We start from the raw sequence: 27,921 nt of genomic DNA, 5'->3' as shown, positions 1-27,921 counted from the left end.
AGTTTAACTGTCTGTATCTATAATTTAACAGTTTTTAATTAAAAGAAAGAAAGAAAGAAAGAAAGAAAGAAAGAAAGAAAGAAAGAAAGAAAGAAAGAACAGCTAACTACCTCTTGGTACACTTCTTTTTCTTCATTCCTTGAAATTACACTAAGGTGTAAAAGCTCTTAACTGAAAATGCAACAAAATAGCATTATATAACAAATTAAATACAATTAATAAATTATTTGTAGCAAAAAGTTAGTTTTATTTTTTTATTTTTATGAAGCCAGTATTGTTTTTGGCTCTTGTAAAGCACGCATGGACACGATGGTACTTCTGACTATTTTTGACTAAATATTCAACCTCTAAACTCGACTTCTAGTGTGATCATGATATAATTCTGTAACAGGTCATGAAATGAAGTCGTGTGACGCACGCAGGATAATTATTGGAGACATCATCCACTCCATCTGTGCGTAAAAGCGGCTGTGCGTAAAAAGTGCGTTTAATGAATGTATTATGGTTCATCAGAGGGAGATATTTTTTGTCTCAGTGTTTAACGTAAAGTAGTATCGAGGTGTGGAGTTACTCTGTACAGATAGATCGATATTGTGAGTGATTTCCATAGTGTGATCATCCATTCAGTTGGAGACGTTTGACACGCACAGCGGCACATTCTCAATGGAGATAGTCAGACTTGTTATAGTATTTGTTCTTATCTTTACAAATGTACTTTGTGAAGACACAGATGTGGAAAACAGGAGGGAATGCACCGAAGAGGTAAGGCTTGTTTTACTTATTTACAGGCATGAATCTTTCAGAAGTAGGAAAATTCACAGGTATAGGTTTTAAATCTCTCGTTTATGACAGGACTCTTATGTCCCACAGATCCCAAAGGAAACCAAGATAAGGGTCAACAGATATTTAATAGATAATATTTTTTATTTCCATTTCTCCAACTGATAACGAGAATGTTTACAGACACTACCTACACATGAGGATGCCTTATTAACCCTTAAAGACCCATAACTATTTTTGTCACAACTTCCAAATGATGTTTCTTGTCTTTCTTAAGTGTTTCATCATTATTTATTACAATATAATCCTCCGCATTTAGTATTTTAAATAAAAATCGTACATTTTCCCGTATTCAATTCATTGATCATGTTAATGTTCTTAAAAGCTCAGAGTAAATTCAAAGGCTATTAAATCAAAACACAGAAAAAGTTAATAAAAAGTTACTTTTTCAGCTAAATATATCATTAACTGAACATAAAAATAAGTGTCTCCATCCACTGTCATTGATCCAACTCCATGGGTTTTACTGGTGAATCAGTAGATGACTGTGTTTCCACGTTCACTACGGAGCCTCTGAACGTCCAAATGGGTTATATCTGATGACCATGAAAAGATGACAAACTGTATTTTGCCTCAATTACTTACATATATTGTTAGGATTAGTGGATCAACAGGTAAATATTTTAGATCATTAGGTACTTTTGGTCACCATTGGATGCTTGGGTCTTTATGGGTCAATATGAGCTGGATTATAATTTTTATCCACTTGTCTCTGCTCCTTTTTATTTTATTTTATTTTATTTTATTTTATTTTATTTTATTCTTCAGAACTGGGCAAACACAGATCTAATTCAAGATTTGATAGTGAGAATGATGAGAAAACCAGGTCTACAGCAATATCTCAGATCCACAGGAAGGAAAAGTTCTGGTAAAGACTCTTTAAAGCATTTTACATAAACATATTCACTATTTGAATGAACCGACACCATATTTACTGCATCTATTTCACTGACTTTCTTTCTCCAATAGCAAAAACGCAGGCATCCAGCAAACGTAAGTCTTTCTGCAAATGTTTCTCCTCATTATTTCAGCACTGTACGCACATTACCGTCACATTTTCTTGTATTTTGTCTGTCATTGCTGCCAGGACATAAGTTTCAAACCTTTGTGGGTCTGATGGGCAAAAGGAGCTATGAGGACCAAGGTATGATCTGTGTGACAGCGTACTTCAATATGATGAAAGTCCTGTCTCAAAATTAAATTAAATGTTCCATCTAGTTATCAATCATAGGCGCACAGGATTTTTTTTTTTTTTTTTTTTTTTTTTTTTAATTTAAAAATACATTATATGAAAATCATCATATGACAGTAGTGGATTTTGAAAAGCATGCTGTTTTTTCTATATCAATACATTTAGCAAAAATAATATGGAAAAGGACGTCCATCTTGTTTGTCCAGTATTAATTGGTTTGGTGAGTTGTAGCTACAGATTACAAAATGTTGAAAGATAAGGATTTGAAGCTCTGTTACTGAACGTTTGTTGCTGAAATACAATCTGGGAATTGTAGTCTAATGTAGTTTAACGTTATTATTTAACACTTCCCCTATAATGACAGACAACAGTGTTTGACCAAACAGGACCATCTAGTGGTAAATCTTACTGATGAAAATAACCTGGAACATGTATTGCTGTTGGATTTATTTTAAAATGGTGTTGAACGTTGTCATTTTCCGTATTAAAGTTCATGTTATGTCTCTAAAACATCTCAAAATGATTTGATCCCGATCTTGTTGGTATGAGAAAAGGTGTTTAACTTGTTCTTTAGTGAGTTCAAAGCACTTCTATATAATCTGCCTAGTAACAGGTGATTTCACTCCTACAGGACCCGTGTAAGGTGACCAGAAGACTGGATCAACATCTGTTTTTGCTTTATTTTGCACTGTATTCCATGATTATGTTTATTTATAGGTTATCAAGAAAAGAAAAAGAAAAAAAAAAACAAAAAACGTTCCGTTTATTGACTCTTCATCCAAACAGTGCCATCTAGTGGTAAAACTAAGGGTTGAAAAATGTACAATATAAATTGCAATTTGATGAGATTTTATTTCTGTAATGTTTATTTTCCACAATAAAACCCATGTAACTCCTCTATGTCATCACAGGTTTATTAAGTGACTTTGTACAAGTACAAATGAAAAATAAAATTAAAAATACAGAGATGGAGTACATAGCCAAAGCAAAATGTGGTGGTGACTCTTCATTTCCCACTCATTCTTTCCGCAAAAGTTATTTTTCCAATGCGTCCATGATCACTGTTCTATGCAAAAGTTTGTATGTTTTCCAAACAGTGGACACTGCTCTCAAGTCTCTGAGGATTTTCTAAACATACAAAAGAAGTTGTTACTTCAGCTGGCTCGGTATATATATATAAAAATAAACTAAAGTGAAGTATAACACTTATGACATTATTATAAATGGTGGTCCAAGGCTAGTGGAAATAGCTAAACACAGAGGAAAAAGAAGAAAGCATTACATTTAAGAAAAAAGAAGCCGTATTTTTAATCTATAAAAAAGGCCCAAGGTGCATTTTATTGTTTTTCTTAATTTCATGATCTCTTGACACTGTTTTCATTTTGCCGCACTGTAAGGTTTACAACGGAAACAAAACTAAAGGATTAGTTCATGTCCTCTTTACACTTCAATGGTTAATGTTCATACACACACACTGTTATACTGGTACTGTCGATTTTCCTGTAAACAAATATCACCAAAACTTGATTGTACAACAGTCAGACGTGACTCATGGGCTTTTTGTCTTTGCTCTCCAGAAAACTGTACACATGAGTCATCCAATAGCAACCTTGGTAGGAAAATAGAGAGCAGCAGATGGGGCAGGAACAGTATCAGTTATAACAACAACAATAATAATAATTATAATAACATCAATAATAATAATAATAATAATAATAATAATTAACATAATAATATAGGTTTGGCCTTTCTAAAAAGGGGTTATCTTTTCTGTCGTTAAGGTAAACACATTCTTTGATGGTGTTGAGTCCAGAGGCAGTGAGGGGGATCTGTGGCCCGTCCTCCCCCTCATATACTGACTGATACCACCAGTACCCCCTCTAGTGGTCAGGAGCAGGAGCACAGCTGTGCTGGCAGACAGAGCAGGGACATAGGACGAGGAGGAAGAGGAAGGGGGGTGGGGGAGGGGAAAAGAGAGGAGACAGCGGAGGAGGTGGCAGTGGGGGTGTCAGTGCCACACACTGGTGTCCTGACTGGCAACGCTGGCAAACAAATACAAGTCGAGTAGGGGTGGTCCTGCCAGCTGTCCTTTAAAAAATCTTGCCTTTCTTTTTATTTTTCTCCAGAGTCCTAACCGAGAAGGAAACACACACAAGTCAATAACGGTCAATTACTTAAGATTTCTCACTTTGTTGTTTGCAAATAAATATGGTCCCTCCCTGTGTCTCTCAGACAGATCTGCATATCACTATTACAACTATATATAGATGATCACTTACAAAAATAAGCGATAACTGCAACTCTAGAGTGAGTTTGAAAATCTATCAGCAAATATTAGCCTTTACTCTTGCTATTTATCCATTTTGAAGCTACAATACTGCAACAGCAGAACAGTCACTTTCTTCCACCAGTTAATCTATGACGCCCTGTTACGCCTCGCTGTGACAGCTGTATAATGTGTGTTACCTGGAGGCTTCCAGTTTCTGCTGCTCCAGGCGCTGCTGGGCCTCCCAGTTGGATCTCTCTTCCTCGAACACACGCCTCTTCTCTTCCAACTCCTTGTGCTGAGCCTCCAGGTTCTTCTTCATCTGTTCATGACGCCTCTGAAGCTATACAGAGACACACAACAAAGTGTTAGAAGGATCCTCCCTTACACTTTGTATTCAGAGTGTTGCAGTCACATGAACTGTCAGAAAACAAACAGTCTACAGATGACAAACACAGAGGATCACACACAGGGAAATACTGTCCTCAGGTGGACTGTTTATTTACACAGAGGCGACTCATTTACAAGATTTGCTGAAATGTCATCTTAGACATTTTGAAGCTACTGGTATTGGGAAATGAGGATAAAAGCCAGACTTTGAAAATACACATCTATTCTGCAGCTCAAATTATTTAAATTGTTCCTTTTTTTGGTTCACTGCTGATGTTTGGGATCAGTACAGGTAGTGTGTATTACGGATTGCTGTTTTGTCTGTACATATTTTTAAACGTTTTCTGTGTTGTACTACATGTGAAGGGGTGATCCTTTAAGTTCAAATTCAACTCTCTCTGAATTAACCTATGCTGTACTGGCATTATGAAATTTTGCTCAATATTACTAAAAACTATCATTTGCTGCAGTTTTAAGGCTTGAAATTAATATTTTTCATATTTTACATAATTTGTCAATACTTTTAAGACCTCCAGAAACCCTGTGTTATTTTGGGGTTGAAGCACTGCAGAGATGTTATTTATACAACACACACTGACATGCACCTGACTTAACATGCAGAAATAAAACACACGTACAAAAAAGGAACTAACAACGGCAGCCTCACACAGAACTCATTCACACTATTAACCACTGAAACGCACCAACATGACAGAAGGAGTGCAGACAGATGAGTAATTTCACCAGGACATGGACAGGTATGTGTTTTACCTCTGCTTCAGAGTCTTTGAGCTTCTGTACTTTCTCTTTGACTTTCATCTCGAACACCTGCTCCATTTCCATCTCCATCTTCTTCATTTTAGCCACATGCTCTCGCCTTTCCTCTTCCATCTGGGCCAGAGGACTCCTGCACAGCAGTACCAAGACACAAACATTAAGCAAGCATTACACTGTGTGGGGATACTGACCGATGAGGAGGGCAACTTGGACCTACTGGTAGCTTCAACAGATTTCAGATTTTAGGATTACCTTCATGCCACTCTTACTAAAACCTATCAATTTGCAATTCCATGGTCCAATTAATTCTGAAATGTTATTTTAGCATTTTCCTCTGAGAACTACCTGTACATAAGTCAGGCTCAGACTGCAAGAGATTGACAGTTAACAGTGAAATATGCTCTGGGACCATAGTCAGTATTTATGTTCAACACTGAGGGTTTTGCAGATCTGTCACAAATTGTCACCAGCTTCTCACAGCCTCATGTAGGCCATTCCAATCAATTTAAAACGTGTCTGAAATTTAGGAGTTAACAAGTCTTTTGACAAGTCTGCAAGGACACCGAAGCAGATGATGGTGTTGCCAGGCAACAGCATAAAGCCCCAAGTAACACTTCAGGCTAAAGCTAGATAGGCTAACACTGCTGACAGATATTAAAAGTGACAGTTAAAATCACCTCCAGCTCTTACTGAGGAACAGAGAGCCTCTGTTGACTATGTTTGTACTGCCATTTTCACATCAGGACACATTAAGCCTCCTTTTCTTTGGATTTTTACTGTCGCTGCTACAATAAGTTGTTGCACCATGTCAGTATCCATTTTATTTACATATACTTAACGGATTCTTTTCTTTGTTTTGTTCTTGTCCTTTTATGACTTCCAATTTTTTTTTTTTTTTACATTGTTGTCATCTGGCTACATCTTTTATAACATCGTTGCCTGGTTACATCATCTTTGCCTGTTTTTGTCTTTATCATCTATTACTGGCTCCGTCTTGAGCATCTTCATGCATCTTTGCCTAGTTTCGTCTTATATGTGGCGTTCACCCGTGTATGTTTTTTTTTTGTTTTGTTTTGTTTAATGTCATTCTCATCTGAGTACCTGTTAAATGCCTTTTACATTGTTGTGGTGTGACTTTTACATGGTTTTCACTCTGTTACATCTTTAATAAACAATTTAACACCTCTAATAACCATGTGGCTCCTTCAACTTTTATTCCAGAGCAGAAATCAGCCTTTAAATTGAAATGAAATGCTGATTTTACAGTTATTAGGATAACAGCACTGACTGATATGCAGCTTCACCATGACACATTTTTGAAAATATCACCCAGCCCAACTAACCAATGTGTGATATGGGATTGAGATTTAGTGTGTGTGATGCTCTTCAATTGGATACTGCTCGCAAGTTCCTGTAGTCTGAGCCTTGCTAAAGATGGTGACTAATTCAATTTCTGAGAGAACTGAAGCAAAGACAAGAAACTGACTACCAAATCCCTGTGAAGTTCAGAGAAAACTGCCTGAAGTTTAGCTAAATACTGCCTATTTCTATGTTGCTTTTGCAAGCATTAAATCTCAGCCCTCATTCCCTACAGGAATATAACAGTTTAGGATGCAAGAGGAAAGAGCAAGAGGTACAGTTTTAGGAATGATGGGACCCAACAAGGCTGTGACAGGGACAGGAAACCCAACCAACCATCTGAGAGCCAGGAGAGGGATCCCAAGAGAATGCAAGGAACCTGTGAACCCTGTTAGTTCAGGTAGTGGGTTACATGTTAGTAAAGCTCATCTGGCTCATTCATAGTGGAAGTGTTCAGAGACGTGCTATGGAACATGTGGAGACAGACAGATTGCCACAGTCCCACACAGGTCTCTAATCCTCACCAAAGCCAGCAGCAGCAGCAGCAGCAGGTGGAAGCAGCCATGAATACACCAGTGAAAAGATACTGAGCTAATTTTTGGAAAAAATGATTGCCATTACACACATGGCTGTCAAAACAGATTAATGTAAAAAGCTGGTAAAGTGTGGCAATTTACAATTTTCCAGCCGCTGTTCCTGGAAACTTTTACTACAACAGGGAGGAGAAGGGAAAGCACACCCTCGTCAAAACACAGAACAGAGAAGGGAGGTAAAGAGAGATGAACGTCATACACAAGGGACGGAGAGAAGTGAAAAAAATGACCACTTACATTCCTTCAACTGTGTCAAGTCTAAAAAACAAAACACACACAATCAAACACACACACTGCATGCAATGACCGTGCACTGAAATTAAACTATAGTCTATTAGATGTGCTCTGTGATTTGAACTTGTGTTCTACTGCAAACTGAAACAAAGAAAGCTTGGAAAAATTAAAATGTGCCGACTTGAAATACATCAGCAGTTGAATGTTTAGCTGTGTGTTAGCAGTGTGACACATTTACTCAGCTGTAGAGCTAGAATTTTAGTGAGTTAGCTGAATGCTTGTGCTTAATTACATGAATGATGAAGCAGTATGGTGCTTTTGATTGAGATTTTATGAAAATCAACATGAGCATGTTTTTATGCAAAGCACAGTGAAAGGCTCCAACAAAAGAAAAAAAAAACATAAGTAATTTTCCAAATATCAAAACCAGCAACTATATGACAGACCTGAGAACATTGGAAAACTCAAAAAAGGAAAAGGTGTTTTGAGGAAAAAAAACAGATCTGTTGAAACAGAAGAGGATCCACTAAGCAGACAACATTCTGATGGTGTTTCTCAGCATCAGTTTCTTACATCGGCAGGGAGAAATACTCAAGGGGTCTTAAATTATCATCTATAACAACTGTTACTTTTTCCGCCATGATCTCAGGATTAACCACATGCCTCCTAGAGTGTCACCATATTTTGTGTTTCCATTAGGCTTCCTCAAACACACAAGAATACTAGATATTAATCACAACTTTAACTCTTAGATGGAAGTAAAAAAAAAAAATAAATATATATATATATATATATATACATATATATATATATATATCTCAAAAGCTTTCAACAGAATGACATGGCCTGCATGAATGCAGACATTTCAAATGATTAGTTTAACATTTGGTAAGTAACTTAGAGCTCCTTCTTCAGCCAATGTTATAACAGCGTTATGGAACACAGAGTAATTAAGCCTGTTACTTCAGAAAATATTTCCCAACACTCACACAGCCACCCGGCTGATTAATAAGCTGAGCTAAGCAGCAGCAGGAACAGTATGTTGGGAACTGAATGACTGACTGATGACACATTGACATAATGTGTCACAACCATACCAGAGTTTCTGTTGGGTCAACGTTAACATGGTAGGAAATAATTGAGACTATATATCTGGTACAAATGTCTCTGTAAATATGGACATTTAGTGATATAGCACAATTTTATGACATATAACTCTGGTTAGGGGCTGTGAACAAACATCCAGAGATCCACACAACCAGGGGTTTGAAGCCTGTAAACCCTGTAAAGCCTGTAAAAGCTCTACACGTTCAGAGTTCTGTGACAGTAAAATGTGCAAACTCTATGTCTAGGGTAATAAGGTCCACGAGACAGCCACTTGTATACCTAAAGTTTTAGCTAAAAGCCAGTACATGTACAACCTCTGATGCACACCATAATGGTTTAGGTTGTTTTATAGTTAATAGTTTGTAATGTAATAGCAGCCAGTCATGTCAAACATCTTGCTAAAGAAAAAGGATACAAATAAGTAGAAGCATATGAGACACTCAAAATATGAAGTGAGTGTGTTTTGACTGTGTGCAGGACTTACTTGGTGGACAGTTGACCTTTAGCTCTGTTGTTGTCCACTCCATTGTAGGTGACAGCAGCCAGCTTCCTGCTGCGGTAGTTCTCATAATGAACGTTATTAGTGACATCCTTCAGATCTTGCATGTGAGTTCTATAGACATACAGAAAAAAACACAGATAACACATGCAAAAAGATGTATTTCTTTTCAGACATAAAAATCACACATATGTCATATAATATTATCTTGTTCATTATTACCTGATGAGCATGTCCCTGAGGATGGTGAAATCGCAGTGGTCACTATTCTCAACTGAAAAGAAAGAAAAAGAAATTAATGTTTTACCTAGTTAAGAAATTCCTACTGTTTGTTGTATCTTGTGACTGTTCCATAAATACTGTAGGTCAACATGGAATAAGATGATCATCAAACACATTGAGTCTTCTATATCATGTCATCATGTAATTTTACTCTCATACCTTCTGCAACCCCCCAGGGGTATTGTCTCCCTCTGACCCTTTTGCCATTCACCTCGATGATGGTGTTGCTTCCTACCACAGCCAACGGCAATTTGTCCTGTCACAAAACCAGGCCTGATTAGTACTAGTACATGGACTATGGATGTGTTTGCAACATAACTTGGCAGGTGCTGTACCTTGATCTTTTTCACTAGCCTGTTTTCCTCTTCATCGTCTGTCTCAGGGAACTCGTAGATCTTGATTTTGTGCTCTTGGACTTCCCGCATGATCTAGTACAGGAAGAGAGAGGACTTGGTCTTTTTTTTTGGCATGCAAATCATCTGACCTTAGACTATATATTCAAATTGTCTCACATTCATTTTCATTTTACATTATTCTGTCAGTTATTCTAACAATAAGTCACTTTACTCAAGAACATATTTGCTATTCCACTGACATGTGAAAACACATTTAGGTATCTGATGTCTCAAAGATGACACGTCAAATGCTCTTACAGAAGTTGCGGTCAGCAGGATCTTGTAATTTTAGCTTGAAAAGAATTACAACAAAGTAATATTTTCTTTGTACATCGCTGCAGCTCTACATTTACCAACAACATATAAAGCTACAAAAGAATTATTGCACAAGTTTAGTGACACATCTGAGTGATTTGGGTTTGTGGTGTCACACCTTTCTGGCGAAAATGATGACAAAACCTTATGACTTCTGGTTTCATACAGTAACTGACTCAGCAGTTAAAGCTACCATTATACAAACAATGGATTGATTCTTTGATACGTTTTTTTAAATTGGTCATTCATCTCTAAATGTTTGTTGACAATTTCTGTTCATTTTTTAATGGTTTACAATGGAAATACAATAAATTATGCCTTTAAAGCCTTTGCCAAAGCCTTAACACTTCATGTTTTTTATTCATTTATTTTTTTAACCTTTATCTAACCCGGAAATTTCCCATTAAGATAAAGAACCTCTTTTACAAGGGAGTCCCAGCCAAGAGAGACAGCAGCAAATACAACACACAGTTACAGGATTACACAGTTAAAATATATATAACAGACACATTCGACAATAAGCAGTTACTAAAAATAACATTTGCAGGCAGATTAAGAAAAACAAGTGCAAGTTATGGAGTCGGCCTCAAGAATTCTCGGTTTGGACTGAAAAGTGCTCAAAGAAATTAACTCAATTTCCAGTCTTTCTGTAGCTGATTCCAAGTATAAGGTGCAGAGTAAACAAAAGCCCTTTGACCCATTTCCGTATGGACAAATGGAACAGAAAGCAATATGTGATCTTTTGTACGGAGAAGAGAATAAGTATCAGAATTTCTCTTCTGAATTAATGTACAGGGTGAGTCAGAAAAAACGCTCTTTTCATTTAAAGAAATTGTACCACTGAAATGGAAATGCTTATTTTTCTTTTGATTATACAGTCATATTGATGTGGTTATTGAGCATGTCTGGCGATTGAATCATTGATTTATGGCATAGCATAACAGAGGGAATGTCCATTGTTTATTGTGCACCGAAATATCTGCCAACACAGTTTATGCCACCGTGAATGAAATTGAAATTGTCAACCATGACAGCATGTTTACTCGCCATCAAAATGTTTTGTCTCAACGAAGTCGTCCGGCACGACCTTCAACCTGGCTACCATTCAGATTGATGCAAATCTGTGCTCGTTGTCGCATCTCTAACACAGCTCTTCTCGCCATTCGTGTTCGTCGTAGGGCTTGGATTTCAGCCGTGATGCGATTTCGGAGTTCCTGAAGAGTTTGTGGAACAGTCTGATACACACGGTTTTTAAGATACCCCCACAAGAAAAAATCAAGGGGGGTCAAGTCCGGGGATCTAGGTGGCCACTCTCTCTCCTAACCCAAACAGACAACTCGATGAGGAAATAATATAATATAAAAAATCTGCAATCGCTGTGGTCTTGCCATGATGAAAACTTCCTGGGCACTGTCATGTAGGCCTATGTCCTGAGTGTGAAAGCAAAGCCCCGACTCCTGTAATTGTTGTCAATTTCAAGTTTGTTCACTGTGGCATACATTGTGTTGGCAGGTATTTCAGTGCCCAATAAACAATGGACCTTCTCTCTCTTATGCAATGCAATAAATCTATGACTACATCACCAGATATGCTCAATAACCACATCAATATGACTGTATGGTCAAAAGAAAAATCAGTGTTTCCGTTTTAGCAGTACAATTTCTTTAAATGGAAAGAGCGTTTTTTTCTGACTCACCCTGTACAAATGCAGACAGACAAGAGGCCAAGTATTGCCTTATATATAAACATTTACCCATGGCTGATCCTTCTGGTGGCCAGAGCAGGCCATCCTACTCAAGAGTACAACTCACAGTGGTGAATCGACACTTTAAATGTAGACACATTTCACATCAAATGGCTCATTAAAACTCACATTGTGATCTGTATATATCAGAGGCATTAGGTTTGTTTCATATGGTGATATTTTCAAGTGTAATTAATTAATTTGTTATTGGAACCTCAATTTCCTGAGGGCTCTGCCAAAGGATCAATAAAGTTCTACCTAATAAGCATGCTAACTGTACTAACAATTTTTACAACACAATACACCAATATAAAAATAGTTTTTTCTCCACTGTGTTGATTATTTTACTCAATCTTTTAATCTAATTTTCTATTTTGAATGTAAATTGAATTTTTCTGAATAAAAAAAATATCACTAACTGCCCCTTCAAACACATACACAACACAAATGGCAAACTGGGACCACGTGTCAATATAATTTTCACAGTTGATATGTTTGTGTCTTTGAATGTGGATCATAGAATCATTGAAGGCTTTTTTCCTTTTCTTGACTTGATTCCTAATACACAACATCACCTTCATACTGACAACCACAGTGGGGAAAAAATATAGGGAATGTGGGATACTTCAGCTGCGGTAATATGCAGCTGTGGAAACCACTGACCTGCTTCTTGAACTGTTGGCATTCCTCTGGGGTGAGGGTGTCTGCTTTGGCGATCAGTGGGATAACATTGACTTTCTCATGCAACCGTTTCATGAACTCGATGTCCAGGGGCTTCAGTCTGCATAGAGAGAAATATCATGAAGACGATAAAGATACAACCTTGGACCATGTTCATCTGGAAACTGTAGAAAATATCAAATTATGTTTAATCATGTGAATCAAAGTGTCAGAGTTCAACACACAGGCTGCCTGAGGGTTGAGTTGCCCCCACTACAATTCTTGGGGTGTTAATTGATTTGTCTGGGGCCTCAAACCAAATATTGACCCAACTAATAAATATGCAGCATGGTAGAACAGGAGTTTACTGGCTTTTACAACTTAATCTTTACAGAAAAAAATACACTTTAAATACTTGGATTTGGGATCATTTAGAGCTATTTGGAGTAAAACTAAAGCACTATCACAAGCTTTTAGATCTATCTATGTCATGATGCCTCTCCTTTGGCCAGTTCCTACTTCCAGCGATAACATGAAGCAGAACCAAATATAGAGTCAGGTCTTGTGTGGCCTGACTTTGATGATTATAATGTCTAAGAACTGGCCCTGAAGTCGTGGGAAAGCTTTGCTATTCTTGGCAATGCTTGAACTGGTCTCAGTAACATTGAAAAACATGCAATAATAAGTTAAACTTTGAGTATTTTGTCAAACCATATGAGCTTATCTTTATTTGATTTCCATTTGACTGAGTGGAAACATCCTGAATGAAGTGTCCTGAAGCAGGAGCTACTATTTTTAGTTGTATGAGTGGGATGCATGATTGACATGTAGAAGACAGTAATGAAGGTCAAAATATACCACAGTGCTGTGCAAACACAACTACTGAAACTGCAGAGACTGACTAAGACACAGGGAAAAAGAAAAGAGATTTGACTGGTTCTCCGGTCAGCAGCTTTATTTGTGTACCTTACGTTACAGTCAGGGGATTTTCACCATGTTCATTTATATGCTGTATATGTTTTTTTCCTTCAGAAGTCAAGACATTTTATGTACAGTCTGTTGTTTGCTCTGTTTTGCTTTGTTTTGTTCTGTTTTTTCTATGGTGCTAGCATGCTTACTTCAGATCTCTGTAAGGACCATTCAGCACTGCACTTGTATTATCTTGAGAAAACGTCAATAAAAAGATCTTGATCAAAAAAGAAAAGTCAAGATTATACAGATCCTCTTTCTTTTAATATGACAGTAACTGCATTTTTTTTTTTTATATTAGACTTTATAAAGAAGGAAAAAAAAGGTCACTTTACAGTATATCAAAATATTTGCCTACTTTAGTCATCTATTTTTCCAAGCAAAAATGCAAAATTTTGCAGACTGCAACTTTTGTTGTTTTTACTTTACTTACTATCTCACTGTAAAATGCTGGCAGTGGAGATATCTTCACATCAGTGTCAGAGAGATTGTCTGGAATGTGACAATATCCAAACCACAATAGTGTGATACTGTGTGACTTCACAATCTGGGAAAATATGTGCTTAGTGTGTAACAGAAACCAGTTTTATTGCTTTATTCAAAGCAATGTGGTTCATTTGAAAATGATAATGATATAATACACACTGTATATTTCAGTTGAAAATAACTAAAGGAAGAGGATAAAAATAAAATCCAATCATAAAATCTAGAGTGCTATATAGCTATAAGCTCAAAATGAATACAGTCATTTCTACAGAATTTTTGGAGGCATATTTCCAAATTATCCAAGTATACTTCTCTTTTTTCTGTCTAATCCCTGTACTTTAAGTGTAAAGACGTGACATGACATGACCTGTGTTTGTTCACTTACAATGACCTACACACACCTTTTGAAAACTCGTCACAATGACAAGTGATCACAATACTTGATAAGTGGGTTAAAACACTGATCTTCTGCTGGATGCAGTGTAGTGATTTGCTGCCATTTCTTTACCTGACCAGACAATAACACTCATCAGAGGCTACGTTCTGCTCTTTATATTCATATAAGGAACACTGACAGGAACTCTGTGGTTTTAGATCCTGACCCACCAAGTTTGTGATTAATGGGAGAAAAACTGACAATTCCATGACGCAAATGTAAACAATGAGCTTCACATTTTATTTAGTGAATGATACAGTCTGTCTGTTGAGCTGTAGCATTAATTCATTGGTGGTGTTGGTAGGTGTGGGTATGTTCTGGTCCTCCCTCTGCTCTAGACAGTTTCATTCAGATTCCTTTTTGTATAATAAAACTATATTCAACCTCTCTGATTTGCCGACACTTCATTGTACAGGCAAGCAACTAGTATCAATGGAAAGATTATGTGGTCCAATCTGTGAAAAAATTAACATTTTTCCAAAAGTTCTGACATAGAAACCCCGACTACTGTCACTGCAATACTGCAAAATCAGTGACGCAAAATCCATGGTCACTCACCCTCCAATAATACTCACACAGGGTCTTTTTTTTCTTACAGATAAAAGAACCGGGACATTTTGGCTCATCCTCCTCTTATTCTTGCACTGGAGGTCACCCTGCTGCTGTGAAAGCAATGAGCTGGTGTTTGGACAGGACACACTGTGTTTGTGTGTCTAAACATATGCTGGTCATCATCAAGGGTAAAGCGCTGTGTACAGAGAAGAGGCTTATACACACAAAGTCTGACAGAAGAGCCACACAGAGGCCTCGTCACTGTTTACAGTAGGTCAGAGTCATCAGCTTTATGTGCATTTGCATACATGCAAATCAGGCAGCTCTGCAATCTCCACAAACACTGCTCCTCAGTGCTGTTTGTGTTCTGTTAAAGGTTGAGATTCAACCTTACTAGAAATATGCTTTGAGATTAAGTCCATACTTGTATGGAAAGGAGTTGTTATCCAAATATGAACATCAGCCTTTTTTCACAGCCGGAAATAACCTCTGAAAAGTCTTTTCTTGGTTTCTCTCCCCCCACACTCTCAGCTCTGTGACTGAAGTATTCACTTCACACGACGTGCATGTTTTTTCAAAGAAGCGCGAGAAGAGAGAACAACCAAGCTGATTGTTTAATAAAACACATGAATGTTAGAATTCTTTTGCACTCATTTCTCACTGAAACATTTGAAGATCAGTATCATCTGCTGGGAACCCTGCCAACCCCCCACCCCCTCCTTTGCAAGCCTCAAGTTTTAACCCTTATTTTACATGTCGAGCTGACTCAGTCTAACACCATCATTTACAGCAACAGCCTGAGGGAGAAGCTGCAGATGACAGGGACGACTGAACACAAATACAAAGTCTGCACAGTGTGACTACAGTAATTACATGACAGCACTTTTAACTGAAAATTCTGACTGTATTGACCGATACAGCAGACTTTTTTGATAAGCAATTGACTAATTTCAGTGATTTATTTAAGACAAAGTAATTTTTCTGATTCCCTTTTCTTTCCTCCTCAGTGATACTGATTATCTTTGGATTGTGGACCACATCATTCTGGGCTTTGGCAAACACTGATCTATTTTCTCTTGACCAAACTACTAGAGAAACTATTTGAGAGAATATTCAATAGATTGATCCACAATGAAAACAAATCTTAGTTCTAACCCTAAATTACATTCATCCAAAATGATGCTAGCTTATGCTCTCCAGCATGCTGAAAATATGCCTTTACCCCAAAAAGCCCAAACTTCATCAACAAAACTGTGCACAGTATCTGTTACACTCTGTTACGACTCTGCACAGGGCTTCTAATTTCAAACAATGGACACAAAGTGAAGATGTGTAGTGTTTGTTAAATATATGTCCCATTTTCTTGACTTTTTTTTTTCAGCAACATCAGTAAGAGCAGTGTCATAAAATATTTTAGCTTCTTGCTGTAAAAATAGCACTGTTATTAATTAATACATTTCTTCTTACAAACATTTTATCTTGTTTCTGTGGTGTCCTAGTGTACATAAATGTGGTCAGTGCACCATGAAGCATGCTTCTGAACAGTGTGTGCGCTGACAACTACAAATTACACAGTAAATTTTGTTAAGGTCATCAAATATCCTCATTTCCACCAGAGGTTTAAGTAAATAGACTGATTTGAGTATCGTGATCTTATGTTGTGATGCTGTGTCACTTTGTGTATATACTATTAAAAAACATAATGCTTTTAATACCCCTTGGCCAAATATAGTGTAAGATTCTGTTGAAAGTTATTGCCCTATAATTTAGATTAGATTGTCTTTGTGTAGAACTTATTACATACATATTTAGATTTGAAAGTACTCAGATATTATAACTGCACAAGGCCATTTGACCTTGAAAAAGTAGGTCAAGGTCACATATTTTCAATAGGTTTCTGCTCCATGCCAAGATGCATCCACAGTATAAATTTGGTGCTGATATCTCAATGCATTCTTCAGATAATGGAATTATGCTGCTGAATGGACAGACGGACGGACGGACAGACAGACAGACAACAAAACGATTACAATACCCCTTCGACCAGAAGTTGAAAGAGGGGTAAAAACTGAAATCAAACATTTGTGTCACATAGTTCATTTTGTGTTGCATTTAAACCGTCAACTTAGTAGTAAGTATTATTACTCAGATTTTGTGCATATGGTGACTTCCCAAAATTAGAATATAATTTCATCACTACATCTGTGGCTACACTCAACCCTAATTAGCATTGCTCTCTAAATGTTTTGATAAATCTTCTAAACTCAATCTAATTTTAATTACTGGAAGCAATAAGACACAGTGTGATTTTACAATGTGGTTAAAATCATATTAAATATATTTAGAAATGTTTTTAAAAGCTACTGACAATTACCCCTTAAATGACATCATCAAAATTATTACCAGAAGTAATGGCTGTGTGATCTCATGATCATACATTGGAATGATCTTAATTTGTCATATAATATAATTTTAATCTTTAGAGTGTGTCTATCAGAGTCAGTCTAGATAATTAAGAGAAACACTGCAGGAAAATGTAGACTAGTATTTTTACTTCAGCTAGATATTGCCAAAAAACGTCTAATGACACAAAATGATGCAAACTTGAAGGTTTCTAATCAAACACACCATAGTTTAGGCCTCCAAAAACCAGAGAAACCTTGAAGAAAAACGACTTTGCTTGTAACTCTCCAACCTACTTTTGTAAGAGGTGAGAAAATTGCTATTCAAGTTGCTGGTTCTTGTTTCTACCTCAAAAGATATGATATATGACCTTTTGGCCAGATGGCCCACCCCTATGACTACTATGCATCTGTGACCTATTTCCTCCAACTGACCCATTTCATGAGCTTGAATGAGAGGTTAAAAGATTAATGGTAAAGGTTCAGGTAATTACTTATTGGTACAAAGTATTAATCACTTATTTGAAGAAATAACTGATACGTTACTTAGTTAAAAAATATATTAGCTGTAGTAAATTAACAGCAACATCTCGGTTACAAATATACTGCTCTGACCTTTAGGCACCAGTGACCCCTCATTTCCCTCCTTTACGCTATTTTTGCTGACTTCCTTCTTCCCTTTCCTACCTTTTCTTTTCTCCTGTCCCAGTCTGTTATTTATCCCTTTGTACTGAACACAGCAGTGCCATATGGAGAGCGCCATTCCCACTGAGAATGCCCACTTTGCAAACACAGTCCTAGTGTTTCTACTGGGTGTAGAAAGACCTGCCTATTGTGTCCAACGTATGTATTTTTCTATCAGACTCACCCGTGTCCTGAGGGAGCAATGAAGTACAGGCAACAGTGGATCCGGCTGTCAGGCATCTGTCTTCTATTCACCCGGGATTCTGAGTTCAGGTAGTCTTCAAACTTGCTGTCTATGTGGTCGATGATGGGCTGCCAGCTGTGGAAAGAGAAAAACGACTTCAGTTAGGAAACGAATCCACATGATACCAGTCAAATAAAGGATGAATGAAGAAATGTTATAAAGTTCAAACTGATATTTACCAGTTGCTGTTGTCGACAGCATCACCAAAGCCAGGGGTGTCAACTATTGTAAGCAGTAGCTGGACACCGCCTTCCTTTACTAAAACTTTTGACTGCTCCACCTGATGACAGAGGGGAAAGGTTAGAGGGCAAATTGTTCTCCAGAATTTCTGCTGCAAACTGAGCAAGGTGACCAGGTGTCTTGCTATTTTTGGAACCACACAGCATTTAAGCACCTTACAACGAGTCCAAGCAGAGTCAGGTTCACATTCAAATGGATCACAAACTTTCAAATATTTTCTTCTTTTTTCAAAATAAAATTTTGAAAAGAAAGTGGGTTTTTTTGTGGTAATTTCAGAGTTAAAAGTATATGAAATCTAAGACACTGGTCTACCAAAAGATTGAAATCAGAGCATAATTTTGTCCATTGCGTTGTTTATTTTGTTGACTTTATTGCTTATCTTATTAACATTTTATGATTTTTGTTGCTTATTTTGTTTCTTTGTTTACTTTACTGATTATATTATTCATTTTCTCTTCATTTTATTAAGCCCAACCCATTTTTTGACTACTAACAAATTCTGTTCAGTCTTATTGTACAGAAAGAGAAGAATGACACATTTTCAACTGAAGTGGAAAATACCAAGTTGTGTGAAGTAGATTTTGTGTACACTATTGGTGTATTTTTGATCAATGATATTGTTTGGTTTATTTAATATGTAAATGTGCATCTACTTCTCAGCATAGACAACATGTCCTACAGAAAAATACTTTTTGTCCCAGATTTGGTTTGTAGCGATCTGGTCACCCTACACAGAACCTTCAAAAAAAACTTACTTAATCAAACAACAGAAAATGAGAAAAGGACAGAGCAGACAGATCAAATATTTCACACAGAAACATCTGCCCTTACTAGCGTGCAGTGACACGCTGGCCCATGCTGTGCTATTAGCCAACTATGCTGGGAAACCAGAAAAGTACACAAGCATCTGGAGATTGCAACGTTGTCAGTCAGCTCCCAGACAGATAAAGTGCAGCACTTGAGGCACTTAAGATTCAGAAGTGTGTTGTGTAATTAGGGAAGTAAAGATAATGACTTTTATGGCAGGAGCTGTTGGTGTGTCAGACGTATTTAAACCACAGTGAAAACCAGCGCTGCTACTGGACGCACTCAGCACTCAACTCAAATCTGATCAGTGTGGAAATAAGTACTTTTCACTAATCAAGTTTTAGTCTACATTCCATCTCAATCATACATACTTTTCAAATGTTTGCTCTTTTGTTCAAATACTTACACTTCCCTTTTTTACAAACATTCAATCTTGCTTATAACCTATAACCATTTAACCTATAGTTAACAGGGCACAAGGAAACCTTTTGATTCAAATAGAGAAAAATTATTTGGAAATGCCCTTCATTAATTTTCTCAATAGTCCTAATAAAAGATAAATATGCAATTTTAGTCCTATTCCTTGCCAAGCTGAAATCCAAAGTTTAAAGGTATGTTTTAACTTGGTAAAATTATTTTTTATCTTTAAACAGTTTTTCAAATCTCTATGAACAAGCTTGGTAGTAATGGACTCTTCACTGAGCGTGTCATTTCTTAGCTGTTTTCAATGATAGTTACAGATATTTCAAAGGAAAGACACATTTCTGGAATAATATTTCTGACACATCAAATAGAAATAGTCAAAGGATTACAACATGCATCTAAGAGCTATGTTCAGCTCATAGTGTTAATTTGAACATTGAAAACATTTTTTTTGCTTCAAGGTTAGATACAAACTCATGTAAGCTGCCCTAAAACACAAATGACAGAAAAAAAAAAAATGTAGAAAAAAAAAATGTTAATAGCTTATTGTCTATACCATATACAAGAAACATGAGACAAAACAGAGGTTCGTTTTTTGTTTGCCAAGTAGCTAATACTAGTATGGCATCTTACCACGGAGCAAATGAAAGAATTTTTGTTGATTAAATTACTGTGAATGCAGCTTTAAAATGCATATTCAGTCCTCCTATTCCCTCTGATATTTTAGAACTACTTCTCCAGAATGTTTCCTTATGTCCATTGGAACAGCTGATTGATGAGTTAGTATAAAGACATAAAAATGGAGGAAAGAATTTATCACAGGTAGACTGTCAAATTAAAGCACACATATTACTTACTGTATCTGTGTTCAGAGCTCACAACCAGATTAGTCTGAGTGTATCAAGTATTTTTCTTGCATGTGCAGTAGACATCAAGTCATATTGTTAGTGATTTGAATGTGAAAAGCATCAGAGCTCTGAACACTCCAGATGCATGAGCAGTAGGTTTAATTGTTGAAAGGTACCTGTACAGTCTTTTTGATGCGATGTGAAGGTCCAGGATATTCTGCTGAATACAGGTCTGTTAGGAACAGAGAGTTGATCAACGTGGACTTGCCAAGCCCTGACTCACCTGGTGAAAAGACAAAGTTTTAGAGAAATATGTGAGCCTTCAAGTAGTGACTGATAAAACAATGCAAATCCAATGCATATGCAAACAATGCTTAAATGTGTATTACAAACAACAGTTCCTCTTGTACTACACTCACATACTCATCACTGTTGACCTCCAAAACATAATCAAAAGCCATGTGTTCAATTCACAGGCTGACAGATATTTTTCAGTGTGATTGAACAGTTAAAAGATTAAGGAAACAACGCAGACAATGGCTCTTGTTATGTCCAGATGACTGGCTGTGGTCTGGGAGGCATCTCAAGCTTGGTTGGCCTTTGTGCTCTTCGTTTCCAAGCTCCCATTGAAAAAGAATCATTAGTGGAAATGACCACTGGCACGGCCTGTTTTGGCTGGCAGCCAAAAGTCAATATATAACAAGTTGTCATCTACAGTCAAAGGGGAAGTGTGGAACCCATACTGTAGCATTTGTTTATCACAAATGCTGCTACCTACTGCCTTATGCGCATTGAAGTCAATGTAAATTCAGAGACTCTACACATTATTATACATGATAGAAAAGAGTTGCTGAAAACAAATAAAAACCAAGTAAACAAGTGAAAAAGTAAGCAGAGCTTACTAATACCCCCGACCAGTCGCACAACATTTTGCCCCCTACCCAGGGATTAATTTTGAGCCTTAACTTTTTAAAAACTTTTCAAAAATTTGTAAAAAAATAAATAAATAAATAAATAAAAATTGAAAGGAAGGCACATGTAAAGAACATGTTTGTAAAATTTGAAAATAATCAGGTGAATAGTGTCTAAGAAATTGGTTGGACAACTTTTCTAAGTAAAAGTGTTAAAATATTTGTAAAAAAAAAATCCAAAAATTGAAATTCACTGCTCCTTGGACAAAAAACTCAGACGGAATTCCTGATATATCTATACACATTGGCGCTTGCAGACGTACGTCCGGCCTGTGTGTACTGAGTGAAGTTAGAGTTAGAAAGACTTAGAGAGAGCGAGAGAGATCTCAGTCTTTAGCAGACTTCCATTCCAGTTTTCCAGTCTGATTCTCCACTTTCAGAGGACACACCAGAAGTGTCTTAAAACAATGAGTATTGCTCAATTTTTCATTATCTTGAAACCCAATTTGAAATACTTAACTAAATACTAATTTTAAATCATTTTTCTTGTCCTTCACATTTGGCTGGGTGGTTGATAACACATTTTTTCTGGGGTGCAACAAAACCACAATACATATTTATTGCTGCTTTACACACAGGTTAAAGATACTGTACTATGAAGTGGTGACAGGCCAGTGGATTACTATGGAACAATGTGAACAGTGAACAGGTTGTTGGGTCATGTGTTTCACGAGGCATGGAGAGCCATGCCAGTCCCATCTCCCTTTGCTTCCCTTCCCCTTATCTTTCATCCTCTTTCTCTCATCCACAGCGCCCTGGTGACGCATTGCGTTGCACAGCAGGGACATGTGGGCTCACAGCTGATCACAGCCAAGAAAAGCTCAATATAGTGTGTGTGTCCAAGCAAGAAAGTGTTAGCAGGAAAACAATGGCTTGCATTTAAAAACTGCCAAGCCTGGAGGACTTCCTTTATTTTTGCTGGTCCAAGCTGCAGTGCTATATTTGTCTTTTCTGAAATGATTTCCAACATAAAGAGAATTGCTCAGCCTTTCGAAAAGATGCCACAGATGAAAGCAGCAAGTAAATTCCAAGTGGCCTGTAGCACTTGTCAGGTTTCCATCTAAATGTGTTGCAAATTTTGGCCAAATTTTCTGAAAGTCTACAAAGGAGTGGGGAATGTTTTCATCCAGTATAATTCTGTGAATATTAGGACATGGTTCGTGAAGATCAGCAGCATGTGTATATTTTAGTCGACTTGACAAAACAGAGGAGGCAAAAGTACATAAAAACTATAAGTATTGACTTCTCTGCTGCATATTATTGAAACATGAATATAATCTAAGTATTCTAACAAGTCTAATCAAAAACAGTAGACTAATAAACTTAATAAAGATCATTAACTTCACTTCAAAATACAAATGAGTTTTTAATGTCACCAAGTGAACTTGAAACGTTATGATTCCTTTAATCTAAAACACTTTGCTGTCTAGTTCATCTTATGTCTTTTACTACTTCCACTGCTCTACATTTACCTATAATTGGTATTTTTGTTTCTACTCAGGTTTTTCCATGCAAATAAAAACAGGTGGATGGAAAAATACCTACTGTTTTAATGTAACTACCTAGTAAAAGCAGCCAAGAGCACACAAACACCCTTTTTATGATGTTTATCAGCAATGCCCTAAATGTAAAGCCTGTAACATTTTGTCAACTTAAAGGGAGATGCTCCATTCTTAGAGACTGCTGGGTCCAAATTCTGTTGCTCCCACCACAGGAAATGGTTGTGACCCAAGGAAACATTTTCTCTCCAAACAGGGTCTGATCAGCCATGAACAATCTTGGCCTGGTGTCAACCACCACATCGAAGCACTTTAAAAAGAATGTCTTCATTTTTGATTCACTGCTTCGGATGAGTCCAACCCAAATGTTTTAGTTCCAGGACACAGGACATGAAATCAACATTAATTCAAAAATATAAGCAATCCAAAGGTCTCCTCATCTCTGACTCAATGATCAAATCTGGGGTTATGTTCCTTGTTTAGAGATACTGGCTGAACACTCACCCACAAACAAGAAAAGCTCATATATATACACACATGATTCCCCCTCCTCCCTGCAACAAACCACAGCGAGGGACTTTAAAATACCAACTGCAATGAACACAATGAAATGATTCAAATACAACAAAAGCAAACTGAGCAGTGTGTGTCCTTACCCACGACCATCAGGGTGAACTCAAAACCCCTCTTGACAGACTTCCTGTACACTTGGTTGGGAAGGCTTGCAAAGCCCACATATCCTTCCAGATTCTTTTGCTGCTGTAAGAAAGTAAAGGAATAGAACTTTACAACGTTTCAACAGGAACAGGTTTTAACATTCCCATAGTTTTGCTACTTTAATTTCACTGCACAACAAGGCTTTTTACTATAAATCCTCCAGTTTCCATTGTTTTTTACCCTTAGGTCAGCAAAATATGTTTAACTGTTTTCTCACAGTTTGACGGCATCATTTACATTTTCTTACTGCCTTTCCCTTATTAAGTGAAATTTTGTCAGGGTTCACTATTTATGGCATCATTACGATACCAGCTGGTAAGATCTTAGATGTGGTTAACATTGTGGTTTATTCCCTTTAATAAAGTATAATGCAGTAGGTATAACTGAGCCAATCAGCCAAGTTATCAGCTAAGGCCGATAATCAAATAGATATTCAGCAATTTATTTACAATCCATCCAGTTTAATTTGAAATCTGATGATAAATATTACTGTATTGTAGTCTTTTTATTAGATCGTAAGCTTAAAGGTTTTCCAGTGAATGTGAATTATTCTGTTCTATTCTTGATTCTAAAAGTTGGTAATTGAAGATTTTGTCATTTTTAATGTGAATATAAATCATTCCAGTATCAATTTTTAGAATCCTTGATTACTAAAATCTCCATCTGCTCTGGAAAAAAACATAGTGGTTTATCTATAGATATGACAGAGGCTTCCAAATACCAGTAATAATGTTGATTAGAACAACGCATATGTGTACTGTTTGACCCTCACAAGCCATCCAAAGAAGCATGAGGAAATAATAATTCAGTAATGTTTAATAGGACTGGATGGAAACACAAATAACGTTAACCTATCTGTTATGTAGTCAGGGCAACAAGACTATGTAACAAACCAGTGCAGGATAACCCTGTGATCTTGCAAATTCATCTGCTTTGAAAGGTAACATGATTTCTCTAGCAACAAGTTTAAAGCAGTGACACGTGTGCTGAATCTAGAATTACATGATTACCACATATTTACACACAGCAATGTAGTCTGACTGTGTTACAGTTAAAAGCTTACACTATAAGAGAATCTAAAGCCCAGCTCAAACCAAAAATTGACAAGGAGACGAACTGAAAAATCCATTGGGACTAGACGGTGTATCATTTTCATAGCAACGACTGGCCATACATCCGTTCTAACTGCAGGCTTTTAAAGCTTTGCTGTGGCTAGATAAAATTTGTAGCATTTTAAAATATGCAAGAGGTTAGTGATAGTAAGTTCAGTCCTACAGCTGAAGGACTTTAAGGAGCGCAAGCAACAGGTTTGAAATGCCTGCAAAACGCTGCATCACATCAGGCAGTCTATTACAATCTACTCTAATAAATTGTGATTATTCAGAGGTAACAGAAAGTGAAACAGGGGCCACAAACAAAAGTCTACAAGACCAACTTGAAGGTAGCTACACCTGACCTCCTGTGACAGTAAAAAATCAAAATGTCTCCTGGTGGACCCATCAACCAAGTCAGACATCTGTAGAGACGCTCTACCTGTATGTATCATAACTGAAGAGATTTCACTTAGCTCTACACTGTTTCCATGATATTGATTAAGCAATTTCTGATATTACATGTTGGGTAGTTCTGGGCTCTAACAGAAGAAGATGATCTCTTAACTAAATGGAAGCCCTAGCCAGAGACCTAAGACAAATAATTGATGGTATCCCATAACACAATGGAACATGGGAAGGATCTGAGAAGACTTGTGAAAGGTGCCTCAGCTGAAGTTGAAACAGCTGCTTTTCTAATATTCATGAAATGTGGAAATATTACAAAAGAAGAAGAATACATTATTTTATTTATTTATTTATTTTTACATTTTTAAACTTCACTTTTCAGTGACTCTCTTACTGCACCCCACTTTGTGAACCATGATCATTTAATGTTATATTTGGAAATATCTTAATACATTTTGTTATTTGTCTGTATCTTTTGAAATAAAATAACCAGTACTGGTATTTGTAATTTCTACAGAAAAACCACATATAGTCTAATAACTGCTTCCAAAGCTATATATCTTGTCAACATAATATAAAATCACATGCATCATGATATGGCATTTTTATCATGTCAGCCAGTGCTAATATTAAGCAACTCTAAACTGGTAAAATTCAGTACTTACAGCTGTTTGTGTAGGTCAGTTTGATGCAGTTCCAGTGTTTCCAGTGTAGGAAAGAAAAGACAGAGCGCAAAAAACAAAAAAAGAACAACAAAGAATTAATCTCAGGCCATTTGACAAATGCACCATTCAGTCTCACAAATCAGTCTCTTGGCCTGTGAAGCTTGGGGCAAAATGATTCACAATCTGACTTGCTGTTACAACAGACCTTGGCTGGGTCATACATATTCCACTATACTTCCTGCTTTAATGTCACTGGCAACATTAAGCAAAACCCCTCATTTGAAGCTGCTTATTCTTTATGCTTGTAGCTAAGGGAGGATTTCTATCTCTTCCACACACTTAAGCATCTCCTACCTACAAACAGCAACCCACATGTCTTTTGGATGACTTTGTGTGCTGATTTGCCAAAAGGATGTGTGGTTTAAGGTCAACTGCATCCCTCTGTTTTAGTGCATTTTACTGTGGAAATTGGTTACTGGCAAAACAAAGGCCCATCATCTTTGCTCACAGCCAAAAATGCAGTATGAAACAATGTTAAGACAGACCTGTGGGAAGTATAATTTTAAAATGACAGCTGTCTGTTTCCGCCAACAGGTCTAGATAAGGAAGTGGTGATATATGTAGGACAAAGCTACAGCTGCCTTTTGCAGTTTTAAAATCATAATTTTGTAGTTAGAAAGTGGGTACACTATTCTGACTCAGAGGTCAAAGCACTTAAAAGTTAAAACACTCAGGGATGTCAGATCCAGGCTAATCCAGATTGGGTGGAAGCCTTATCCTCCTGTACCTAATCGTGATACACCTTTTAGGTTAGGGTTCGATTGCTTGGATGTTCTGAAAATGTTAGATAAATCCACCGATTGATCACACACACAACTGGAGCCCCCCATCTCTGACACACAAAGGCATTCATACTTTCATCAAGAAGCATCCTGAGAAGATCTATACAAACAGTGGTGACTACATTCAGGATATTGCTCATTCTATGAATGTTATCCACTGTAATCGAAACTCAACTGCTAAGCTATTACAGTTCGCATTGCGGACTGAATGCCGTTTCACTGAGTGATCAAACTAGTTAGCATTTATATGCTCTGTTTAATCCAACATACGACACCAAGCTGGCTAACGTTAGTCTAGTTAATTGCTATTTGTGAGCAAGCTTTCCAAAACACTTCAATGTAAACCTGACAGAGCTGGTAACGTTGTGCATAATACACATTAAGACAGGCACAAAAGCGTTTATTGTTATACTTTCTGAGAGTTAACCAAAGACAGGAAATGACACTCCCGTTAGGTTATGCAGCCCGCTAGCGAAGACGAGGTTAGCATGTACCGCTAGGTAGCAAGCTAGCTACCCATCCAAGTGGAGGCGGACGACTGGGCGTTGGTTGCTCAGACAACTGCACACGCCAAATAGCAGCAAAGCCCGATTGTTCATTACCAAATCCGACACAAACACAAATCATCATAGTTGCCATTAAACCATGGTTAAAAAGTCGTGCCGGTAACTGACTGCAGCAGGCTCACCCATAACGTTGACGCTCCCTGCCGTCTCAAAAACCGATCATTCACAAGCCGACATTCCCCTTCTCACTACTTTTGCTAGAGCTACGCACTACGAAGCACGCAACGCCCCCGGACCTTAGTTAAACTACGCATAAAGATTTGCGTAAAACTGAATGAGAATCCCAAACAGAGGAACATTTTAGTCTCGCGATAACCTAGTTATTTCTTTGGTTGCAAGGGATCATCGCGATATCAAGAGTTAGGAAATGTACATCAACTTTTTGACAATGTTCCTTAAAACGTTTATTGTTAAGAGA

General features: G+C 37.1%; 2 protein-coding genes across 4 annotated transcripts; one reads left to right on the top strand and one right to left on the bottom strand.

Annotated features, from left to right (window-relative positions):
- The first annotated feature begins 384 nt into the window (after window positions 1–384).
- Window positions 385–3,294, top strand: LOC115435106 (protachykinin). Its single transcript, XM_030157305.1, has 5 exons — window positions 385–762; window positions 1,609–1,708; window positions 1,810–1,833; window positions 1,928–1,984; window positions 2,664–3,294. The coding sequence occupies exons 1-5, from the start codon at window positions 664–666 to the stop codon at window positions 2,672–2,674; spliced, it is 291 nt and encodes a 96-aa protein (XP_030013165.1). The 5' UTR covers window positions 385–663; the 3' UTR covers window positions 2,675–3,294.
- septin7b (septin 7b) lies at window positions 2,931–27,737 on the bottom strand. 3 transcript variants are annotated; one of them, XM_030157297.1, is made up of 15 exons: window positions 27,626–27,737; window positions 26,731–26,732; window positions 23,871–23,973; window positions 20,921–21,027; window positions 18,606–18,706; window positions 18,367–18,501; window positions 12,657–12,774; window positions 9,875–9,967; window positions 9,699–9,795; window positions 9,480–9,531; window positions 9,243–9,371; window positions 7,655–7,675; window positions 5,460–5,595; window positions 4,499–4,641; window positions 2,931–4,162 (listed from the first exon to the last, which is right to left on the bottom strand). In XM_030157297.1, the coding sequence occupies exons 1-15, from the start codon at window positions 27,627–27,629 to the stop codon at window positions 4,123–4,125; spliced, it is 1,281 nt and encodes a 426-aa protein (XP_030013157.1). In that variant the 5' UTR covers window positions 27,630–27,737; the 3' UTR covers window positions 2,931–4,122. The 3 variants fall into 3 exon arrangements, with proteins under 3 accessions (XP_030013157.1, XP_030013158.1, XP_030013159.1); XM_030157298.1 differs by having other exon boundaries at window positions 23,871–23,970; window positions 27,626–27,698; XM_030157299.1 differs by lacking the exon at window positions 7,655–7,675.
- Between the last annotated feature and the right edge of the window lie 184 nt (window positions 27,738–27,921).

The sequence above is a fragment of the Sphaeramia orbicularis genome, chromosome 16 (genome assembly GCF_902148855.1).
Source record: "Sphaeramia orbicularis chromosome 16, fSphaOr1.1, whole genome shotgun sequence".
In the NCBI taxonomy this organism is placed as follows: domain Eukaryota; kingdom Metazoa; phylum Chordata; class Actinopteri; order Kurtiformes; family Apogonidae; genus Sphaeramia; species Sphaeramia orbicularis.
The sequence above is the reverse complement of the archived record's forward strand: the minus strand, read 5'-3'. Positions and strand labels throughout refer to the sequence as shown.

Coding starts and splice junctions, on each gene's coding strand:
- LOC115435106 (XM_030157305.1), top strand. CDS start 664: ATGGAGATAGTCAGACTTGTTATAGTATTTGTTCTTATCTTTACAAAT. Junction 1,709..1,809: donor CACAGGAAGGAAAAGTTCTG/GTAAAGACTCTT, acceptor TTTCTCCAATAG/CAAAAACGCAGGCATCCAGC. Junction 1,834..1,927: donor AACGCAGGCATCCAGCAAAC/GTAAGTCTTTCT, acceptor CATTGCTGCCAG/GACATAAGTTTCAAACCTTT.
- septin7b (XM_030157297.1), bottom strand. Junction 12,775..18,366: donor ATTGCTCCCTCAGGACACGG/GTGAGTCTGATA, acceptor CTCTCTATGCAG/ACTGAAGCCCCTGGACATCG. Junction 4,163..4,498: donor CAGAAACTGGAAGCCTCCAG/GTAACACACATT, acceptor CTTCTCGGTTAG/GACTCTGGAGAAAAATAAAA.